The sequence below is a fragment of the Camelus ferus genome, chromosome X, assembly GCF_009834535.1.
Source record: "Camelus ferus isolate YT-003-E chromosome X, BCGSAC_Cfer_1.0, whole genome shotgun sequence".
NCBI classification, from domain to species: Eukaryota; Metazoa; Chordata; class Mammalia; order Artiodactyla; family Camelidae; genus Camelus; species Camelus ferus.
In genome coordinates, this window is record NC_045732.1 from 87,775,467 (window position 1) to 87,785,889 (window position 10,423).

General features: G+C 42.4%; 1 protein-coding gene across 2 annotated transcripts; it reads right to left on the reverse strand.

Annotated features, from left to right (window-relative positions):
* Nucleotides 1–768: 768 nt before the first annotated feature.
* On the reverse strand, nt 769–9,097 carry CCDC160 (coiled-coil domain containing 160). 2 transcript variants are annotated; one of them, XM_032474517.1, is made up of 3 exons: nt 8,777–9,097; nt 7,593–7,650; nt 769–1,821 (listed from the first exon to the last, which is right to left on the reverse strand). In XM_032474517.1, the coding sequence occupies exons 2-3, from the start codon at nt 7,602–7,604 to the stop codon at nt 820–822; spliced, it is 1,014 nt and encodes a 337-aa protein (XP_032330408.1). In that variant the 5' UTR covers nt 7,605–7,650; nt 8,777–9,097; the 3' UTR covers nt 769–819. The 2 variants fall into 2 exon arrangements, with proteins under 2 accessions (XP_032330408.1, XP_032330409.1); XM_032474518.1 differs by lacking the exon at nt 8,777–9,097 and adding an exon at nt 8,211–8,229.
* Between the last annotated feature and the right edge of the window lie 1,326 nt (nt 9,098–10,423).

The following is a 10,423-nucleotide window of genomic DNA, read 5'->3' on the forward strand; positions in this document are numbered from 1 at the left end:
AGCTAACAGCTTACCTAGATGACATCCAACACCTTTCACTCCAGTCCCTGCCAGCTGGTGATGTAAACGGGACAGGAAGCTTCTACATTTTCCCCTGGTAGAATTTCCCCTGGTAGAATTTCAGAAGAACTGTGTCAACAACGCCCCTTGCTGGTCAACATAAGGAAACGCAAAACCCACTGCTGACAAAATCAGGGCTCTAGAGAAGGTCACAGCCATGTCTCAAAGTCTTCTAGTCTATGGGAACCATGGCCAGGTCAAGGCAAAAAGCCTGGGGAAAGCAGAGGGGAGGAATAAACTGCATTTTTGGGGAGATGTTAATATGTGCGTAGTTGAGGTTAGATCTCAGAGAAAGCAGATACATTTCTAGTATCCCACTGAGTCTGAATGGGCAGCTTTAAGACCCACACACATGTTATGCTTATATACATGAATGAGATTTTTATTGTTAATATCAACAAACCCAGATGGAAGAATATTCACGTGTCAAGGACATATTGCTCACAGATCACAAAATGGTTGTGGATTTGTATTCATTGATGATCTGGTGAATCACTACATGTTTTTGAGTGAAATATATATTTAAAAAAGATAGCTGAAGCTTCATTTCTGTTTGGATTCTGGCAAGAAATTCACTAGAAAGAGAAAACAGAAGCTTTGAAGTTAACATCTACACCTTTTACAGATATCCTGATTTACCAAAGAAGGAAATTATATCCCATTACACACGTTTTAAGTTGCACACAAAGAAAGCACCAGAAACACTGATTTGGCTCAGTGATTTGCCTAATGAAAGGTGTATTTTATTTTATTTTATTTTTAAGTTTTAAAAAAATCCCCCATCAAGCTGTCAGGATTATTTGATGACGATACAGAAGCAAAATGTTTCCTAAGCAACTCCAGGGCTCTGTTATTTCTTGCTTGTAGGGTCTTCTCAGCCTTCAGTTCACTCTTGATGGCACTGAGCTCTCCTCGGATCTTTTCCATTTCTAATTCATAATACAATTTCATTTCCTCCTTAAGGAGTACATTTCCGACCTCAGTTTGCCTCTTTAACTTCTTAACAGCTTCTTTTAAATCTTTGTTCTCAAGGCTCAACTTGTGGATGACTTCTTTGGCTTGCTCGAGCTCTTCTGTTAAGTTTTTGACATTTGTTGCTTTTTCAGAGAGGTCATTTCTTAAAGCTTGAAGTTCCCAGTCTTTCTTGGAAGTTTCCACCCCTGCTTCTTTAGACTTTAGGGGTTTTGTGGAGACTTCTTTTTTGGAGTTCAAAAGTTCTTTTTCTGCATTTTCGAATTCCTCTTCTATTTTTCTGCATTTCATCTTAAGCACTTCAAGTTCTTCATTCAAAATACTCAGGCGAAGTTTGGGAGACATTCCTTCAAAGAATTTCTTCTCTTTGTCTTTTTGTGGTGGAGTAAATGATTCCTCTGTACCCCAGGTAGGAGGCTCTTCCCCGCTATTAAAGCTTTCTTCAGGTGCAACATCCAAGTCAGATGACTCACAGGAGGCAGAATTTGTGTCTGCCTCATTCTTTGCAATGTTTATCTTTCTTTCTCTTAAATTTGGTTCCTGTTCGTTTTCATTTAGTTGAGAAATAAATTCTTTCCTTTTACATTTATTCTCTTCTTGAAACTTTCTACTCGACAAATTAAAAATTCCTTCCATTCTCTTGGCCTTATCTAAGGTCATTTGTTCAGAAGAAGAGTCAAGCTGAGAAGCCTCATCTAGAATATCCTGTGCACTGAAAAGAGGAGCTAACACATTCTCCTTCCAGTGTTTTCTTCTAGCATCCATTTCTTCAGGCACCTCTTCCAATTCCTGAAAAACAAAATTTAAAATCAAGGCACATATTGACACTGGCAGCTGGTGTAGTGGAAAGAACTAAGAATCCTGGCTCCTGGGTGAAAGAACCTAAATATTTGAGGGCTGGCTCTCCCTCTAACTCGCTGAGTGAGTAGGGCCTCAGCTCCTTCATTTATAAATGGAAAGGGCTAAACTAGCTAAGTTCTACAGACTCCTCCAGCCTTAAAATTCTCTGATCCTATGAAACAGAACCAATAAACGGGAAAACTTGGCTATTTATTGTGGGTAGAGAAAATAATTCTATGGGAAAACAACATGAAAACAGACTGCTTCAAAATAGTAAAAGTGATTTTAAATTAATAGGTTAATGTTAGTAAGTTAAACTTGTTTCCAAAGTGCTTGATTTTTTTTTTCTGGTTCTCTTCGGTTGGACTACTGTTTATTCACTCTTTAAAGTGACTAAAACATCAGGGCTTAATGCAATGTGAGCCGCTTTAGGTAAAGTATACCATGCAGACTTCCTTATGACTAACTCTGCCAAACGCCCTTCTGTCTTGACCTGTAAATTCCTGCTATTCCAGTCTTGGGCTTTGCTTCTAGGCAAGACTGCCAAGTGGACAGAATTCTATCCGTTTTGACAGCAATTTCGTGATGAGAACCGAATGTCAACAATTGAAAATATGAATGCCACCAAATGTGCTTTTCTCGAGATCCTGACTGCAAGTATAGTTTTAAGGTGACAACGTAGCATACTAAACCACAACCAGCTTTCTAAATTTATAAAAATTAGAGGCTATTTATTTTGTTTCCAAAAGAGTTTTCCCTATTCAAAGAGAGTCCATAACATACAGATTTCCTAAAGCACCAAAATATTTGATAAGAAACTATTTTTGAGTGAAGGGAGAAAGAAGGACCCAAACAACACACTGAAGGGCCACTGGCATCTGAAAGCACCAAACCGGTAACTGCAGTTACTGCCAAAGGGTGGGAAGAAGGAGGGGGTCACTTTATCCATTTTACACATAAATTTGCTGTAATATATTTGTAGCATCACCACTGAGAAAAATCAAAGTATGCCTGCATCTATTTTTCCCACGCACCCAAATGCAGTTTTATCTCGGCAACAGAAAAAATGGCAGTTTGTGTTCCTTTTTTAATTAATATTTTCTCTAATATTATTAAATATTACAAATGCAATATTATGTTATTTAATATACATTTATTTTATATTATATAAAGATACTAACAGATCTGCAGATTTTGGTAAAATACCGAAAAGCACACACACACACAAAAGGAATCTCATACCCACAGCCCTGAGATAAACACTTTTTGGTATATTATCTATCATTTTCTTTTTAACAACTATAGTTTAAATGCTAACACATTTTTCTTGCTATGGACAATAGAGAATAAACTTGATACCTACATGTACTGAACATGCCTGACTCCCTCCCACAGAAGAAGAGGGAAAAACCTCACTATCCCCATGGGTCCATCCCCACTGACAATTATTTGGCTTTGAGGAAAAGGAAAGGTACACATATTCAGTGAAGGTGTTAAAATGACTGGTTCCAAAGCCATAAACCAAGCTTTGAGTTGAGTCAATCGGACCACGGTAGGAAGCCAAGACTGGCAGTTCATGATGTGTATTTCCCATTGCAGCAGCATCTCCTTTCTCTTGAAACTATCCTTTCTGACTTTATCACTCTATTAGTCACCATCCAGAAGCATCAATGATCTATCTGTCCTTAAAGAGGAAGATGATCACAATCCTGCTTTCTCTCCTCTCTAGAAATACAAATGCAAACGACTGAGAGTGATTACCGTGATCATAAAGGAAAGGAACAGAGGAAAGAGAAAAGCATGGTGAGGCTAAATGCCAGTCACATTTTTTAGCGGTCAAATTTTTACCAGATGATTCTGTCAAAGTTTAAAAGTGCTCTCAGGTAGCAAGGGGAGAGAGATGACTATTCTTTCTATCTAATTCTGGATGAGAGGCACTGGTGAGACTGATCAGGAAGGAGGTTTGCAGAGGGGCAAGTAAGGTGAGGCCACTTTATAACTGGAGACAGCAACAATGACAAGCCTGAGATCTGGGTATAGAGAAAGATTAAAATGGAAAATTAATAATTTTGCACCTTGAAAAAGTGACTCCTATCTCCAAACCTCCTATAAATTTCTTGTGAAAAGTTATATATATATTTTTCAGTGTCACTACCTTTCTTCCGTGAGCCTCTGTACAATTTTCTGATATAGCCAATGCTTTTCACAGAACTGAGAAGAGTCCACTTATTTTATAACTGAGACTCAGAGAAGTTAAGTGACTTGTCCAAGTCCACACAGCCTGTAGTGGTAAAACTGAGACCCTGTCTCCCAGGTCAGTGCTTGTTCTAAAATTCCTCTTTATTCTTCTGCTAGGTTTCATTCCACAGATTGAAAGAAAACAACCCACTACTTTCAGAGCTTAGGTATTTTTAAAAGGCCACAAAAGGAGAGAGGAAAAATGAAGAGGGGAGGGTAAGGAGAATTCCATGTCACATATCAAAGGACAGAAAGAGAAAGGTTTGAAAAGCCTTTTGGAATTTCCCTCCCATGGCTTACACAGGGCAGGGTCAAAGGGTCTCTGAGCTGCTCCTTTCTTTCCCGTCCTTTCTTTCTTTCTTCTCTTTCATTGGCAAGATATCCTTTAAGGTCTTGTTCCCAAATCTAGTCACAGAGGAGGGCAAAGCCCAGACTGGGGGTAAAAGGTGCCAGTCTCATTTTCTCTTCACAAATTGCACTGTTTGTATTTTTACACAGAACAAGGTTGACATTAGCATTCTCTGGCAAGGGCAAGAAATATGCTTTGAGACAATGACACTTCTTCCTCTGCCCTGGCATGGCAGCCATTTTGCTTTCAATAAACTTGATTAGGTAATTTGTCACAGCATAAGGCAAATCAAACCAAAGCCATTACTGAAAGTATAAGCATGCCTTTTTAGTGGGTCAATTGCGAATATTTATTATTTTCAAGTGCCTACCCAACACTATATTGGGCATTGAAGGGCTGAAGGGTAGGGGAAGGAGGTCCAAGAGAAATGAAAAATTTAAAGAAACAAATAGCCAGGACACAGGAAAACAATATAAAGTCATATGACAAAAATAACATTAGTGGTCCTCTGAGCCAGTGATCCTCAGAAGTCCTTGGGACTGCACTGTTAAGGCATGGCCATCCATAGTATGGCTACACCTATCCATTTGTGGCTGACATGAATTAATAATGGACTCCCGAGGATTCTAGTTAGTGTCTCCCTGAAAAAAATCACCATTCATCCTCTGGTGACTTTCTTCTTTTTGCAGAGGCAAAGTAGTAGGACATTTTGGTGCCGCAAGGGATTTCTTGACTCATGGAAATGGTTTCTATTCACCTAAAGAATTTGGGAACCACTGATAAAATAAACTCAAAATGAATTTATAATGTAATATGATGTAACATAATGAAATTGTTGAGCTGAGCACAGAGTGATCACTTATTTTGGATCTTTAGGTAAATCGTTCCATAAAGATCTCAGGTGAATGTATATCTGTCTTCAAATAGCTCCAGAAATGAATATGCTGCTTATTGTGAAAGGAGAAACCCACAAAACCATCTTATTTTCATATTCAAGGTATGGGGCCTTGGAGAAAATGCTCATATTAAGATTGATAAGTGATCAAATATGTGAAATCTAATTATTTGTTTTCTACAATGTTCATACTTTAAATCACATGCTTTAGGAAAACTTAATAACATAAAATCAAAGATCTTTTTTCTCTGTTGCCTTATCTCATTTACATTAGAATTTGATTTCAAAATTTCAGGACCATCTCTTTTGCGTAAATCTAGACCTGTCTGCAAAATGCAATTATTCTTCCAGGCTAGGGTAGGCAGGGACCGGGAAACAGTTTGGGAAACCTCCAGGGGCTTTTCCCCATCTCGCAAGAGTCCTTTATCCCAGATGTTTAGAAAAGGTCATGTCCATCCTGTGATGGGCAACCCTCTGTCACTACCGTCAGCCCTCCTGAACTAGAGGTGTGGCTTTTAATCTCAGCTCTGGGGCAGTACGGGGAACACAAAAGGCCCTTCCTAGCCCAGGAACTTTTCCCTATCACTCTTGGATGGTTTCAGTTCTCCCAGCCCTCAGAAAAACTGCTTGGCCAAAATAGGGAAAAAAAAAAAAAGTCTGCTACAAAGAAAGGCACTGGCTTTATTTCTTTGCTCAATTGTCCAATCTGTTCTCATTTAAAATAGTAGTCCTCAACCTTTTTTTTTTTTTTTTGCTTCCACTGTTTCCAGGCACAAAATACTGCCATCATTACCTTCTCTTTGAGAAGATTCTGACCTGCCCACACCAGGGGAGTGTCCCCATCCCCCACCCTTTCAAAAATCACTGGCTTGCAGAAAACTATTAAATACCAAAATGAGGACTCCCCCAAACTGTCTGAAAGAAAGTGAACAAACATGTTTTACCATGCAGAATTGTAGGGAAGAAGGAAAAGGAAAGGAATTAATTCCTTGAGAAAGGAATTAGGCATGGACTATGGTGAAAGAAAGACTGAAGGAGTCAGATATCTTGGCTCCCTCATGTTAGAACTATGTGAAAACTTACCTTTTGTGAACCTCAGTTTCTTCACGTGTAATATAGGGACAATATACCTATTTTCAGGTGGTTAAGAGAAATTAATGAAAATGAAAATGGAAGCAATTTTAAAGTATACTGTAGAAGGGGAGAGTATAGCTCAGTGGCAGAGCACATGCCTAACATGCATGAGGTCCCGGGTTCAATTCCCAGGATCTCCATCAAAATAAATAAATAAATAACTGAATTACCTCCCCTCAACAAAAAATTTTAAAATAATAAAGTATACTGTAAACAATGGGTTTTGTTCTTTTTTAGGTTTTCCTTACCCTCCTTTGGAACATAAACCAGTCAAACAACCCAACTCTTCTCCAGAGTTGCCAGTCTGAAGTCATCAGACGTCAGAAAAAGTCAGTTTGAAAAAAAAAAAGTAAGTACTGTTAAGGTTAGTAGAGGGGGACCTACACAATCTTACATTAATTTCACCTGCATCTTTAGGGAAGAAGTAGCCCTACATCTGTAAGTTGTTGATGTCCCCAAATTTCCAAAGCTACATGGATTCTATCTAAGCAGAAAAGTGGTAGTTTTTTTCTACAACGGAAGATATTTGCATTTTTATCACCAGTTGCTTTCCCATGAACTTTCCAAATGTCGCAGTGTTTTTCAGAGCCACCCACAACTTCTTAGAAACATTACAGTTGGGGTACCAGTTTGAAGATCAGCGAGGGTGACTCTGCACTTGGAGTTTTCCCTGTGCTTCTGCATCATTTCGTACATAGTTTTATTTCACCAATTCGCTGTGACCTCCTGGCAGCTTACTCATCGTTGCAGCCCTTGCTGTCGCCTCACACATAGTAGCCCTCAATAAATATTTGTTGAATGAATGATTCTTAATATTCTTCCTGAAATTTCCGTACTTTGGTTCTAATTTAGTTTTTGTAAATACTTACAATTTCTCCTCTGGTTTATGAGGCTCTTTGAGGTGACATTTTAGGGAAAGGACTTTTATTTTTCCCTCAAAGTTTATTTGGCTCAGCTAAAGTCTTCAGGACACTTTATGAGGCTTTTTTTTTTTTGACAGTGCACAGACAGTGCTGATTAATGGTCTCATTAAAAGGTTGAAGATTTACTCTCTGTCTTTCTAAACACCCATAACAAGATAGCAGGCGGCACAACCGTACTTACAGTTACTGACATCCAAGACCTTCTGTCGGGTGCTACTGTCCTCCTTCTCCAGATTGAGCTGAAAAATAAAATGCCACAGCTTAATTAGAAAATATAATTACCCAGAATGCCTAAATCTGTGTTCATATCTGCGATGTAGCTTAAAATGACAAGTGACAGACTTAATGCTGTTTGGCCTATCTGAAATGTGATGTCAGACACTCTGAAGCAAGTTTTCTTTTAAACTTGTCAACCCAATTTCCCAACTATTACCCCACTAAGTCTTCCTTCTCCAAGCGGTGCAAATATCAGATGGGGCAAGAATCATGGTTGCATCTTATTCAACACAGTATCTCTTTGCCTTTAGCACCTATTGAACAAACGAGCCGCCACTGGCGGCGGCAGCAGCAACATGCTTGTTAGTAATGAGCTTGCCAAGTGCCACGTTAGCAGAGGCTGGAGCCCAGGCCTTGCCTCCCTCCCCCAGAGTCCAGTGAATTTGAAAAATCATTGAAAAGGGAAGTGATCCCGATTTTTGCCTTCATCTTTCAGAGTCCTCACATATGAGCCAAGAGTCCACTTCACGGGACAAACTGGCTCCTCTATTGTTTGGCAGATATTGAGAGCAAAGCAAAGTACCATTGAAAACTGGGCCCTGGGAACGGTTCCTACTCCCAACAATTCTTTGTTATTAGTGTGGAATCATTCTTTCTAGAAGAAAAGATACGGAGTCACCTTAATTCTGAAAGGCTGAGCACTATTAGTATGGAAATCACATTCTTGCTATAAAGCTGTATCTATGCATGCATAGTTTGGGGGTTTTCTCTGTAAATGGTTAACTGAAACTCCTGCCACCGCTGCTTCCAGTGGAGAGAAGGTGGCTCAGGTCAGGGTGCTGCCCCCCCTCCCCGGTCCCCACCGCAGGTGACCCCGTCCACCTCCCTAGTCCCTACCCCCTGGCTGGCGGGGCGGCGGGGAGAGGGCAGCGGGCGAGGCCTGACCCCACTCCTCTGTCCACACCCCGACTTCCACGCCCTGTTCCCTTCCCTCCCAAACGCCCGCCAGCTCCAGGCCCCGGCCCTAAAGGAGGAAGAAACCCGCAGTGGGGGATCAAGGCGGGGGAACGCGGTGCCTCCGCCCCGGGTCACCCAGGGAGGGCGAGGGGCGAGCCCCGCGGAGCCCCGCTTTCCCGGGCGCAGACGTACCTGGCGGCGTGGGTGGGGTCCGGTGGGCCCTGGCCTCTCTTCCCCCGAGCCGGTCACGAGCGTTGGGCGGCTGCCCTGGGTTCGGCGCTGGCCACCGCGACCCGGCCGGGCCGGTCCCGAGCAGAGCCTCTGCACTGCAGCGCCCGCGCGGGCCGCGCCGTTGCCTGGCAACCGGCCGGCTCGATTTAAAGGGACCCGGGCGCCTTAGCTCCGCGCGGCGGGCCGGGCGCTGCCTGGCGGCGGTCACCGCCCGCCCGAGCTCTGAGCATGCCCAGCGCGGCGGGCGCCGCGGCGGCTTCTGCCTGAAAGAAAGCCGAGCTCGAAGAGCGAGAGAGCCGAGTCGGGGTGGGAAGGGGCGAGAAACTGAGAGACGGCCCCACCCACGGTGGGCTTATTACGAAGGGTCTGGGTGACTCACAAAGCCTGGACACTGCAATTGCGGGGAAGGAGGAGGTGGCACGGGGCTAATCCCTAGGCCTACAGTTTCGCAACATGACACTGAGGACGGTTAGCACCTTCCAAGGTCGCCTGGATTCGGTTCAGGGTCCTTGACAATGTGGGAATTGCACCCCGCCCCCCGCCCCCCACCCCCTGACCATCAGCACAATGGTCCTGCCGGAATTTCTGCCTCTGGCCAACGTTCTAAGGGCCTGTGTCAAGAGAGCATGTCCCCTGGTCGTGCCCCTCTGGGAGAATGGGCTTGTAACCCGGGTAGCCCATGGTTTCCTCATTCAGCACTCAGGAATTTCTGAAAGCCACTCTTGCACCTATTTGAATTAAAATCTATTGCAGGCAACTAGTCCTACACTATTGGCAATGTAAAGTGATTTCCTTTTATCAGTCCCCAAACTAGTCTCTTCCAGCTTCAAAGGTTGCTCCCAAGTTCCAGGATTTGATTGGGAGAACAAGCCCATGTTCTTGATCATATTGTAGATTTCAGTCCTGGTATTTTGTCAGATAATTCAATGATCTTCTCAGACTTTGATTATCCTGGTTGCCCAATGTTGATTCATCCATCATCAAATCGGCCAAACACACTGACAACAGGCCTTGACCATAGTCTGACTGGGACTCAGCCTGGGCCTGACCAGAAGACAGGCCTGGCAAAGGTTGTGGGGCCTGAAATAGAGAGGGGTGGGAGTGTCCAAAATAGTCATTGTAGTGACTTTTAGGAAAGCTGGTATTTTCTAGGAAGCATGAGGGTGAAAGGAAACGCTCTCAAGTGCAAGGAGGTTTATGCACATTTTAAAAGTGGCTGTCTTATTTTTCAAGACCTAGTGAAGGGAATGACTTAGAAACAAGACCAGGATACATTTCAAAACTACAAAATTTCTTGGGAACCAGATCTAACAGGTGTTTGGTGGCTGGCAAGGTTGCATTCAGGTGCCCAGAGGCCTAGTTCTGTCTCCTTTTCCTCCTTAGAGAACCAGTATCAACAAGGGTTGGAGGCAGGAAGAAGCCTAATGTCAAAGTGTGTTTTTTTGTGGACCCCATCAGAATTAGTTTGTGGGATTCTGACATTTCTTCCCTTGACATTAGTTCTCCAAATTGCCTTGCATTTATCATGTCTATGTTAATTATTTTTAAAAGGATTCTATTTATTTTTGCCGGATGTAAGATCCCTTATTAATACAAGAAAAGAATCTT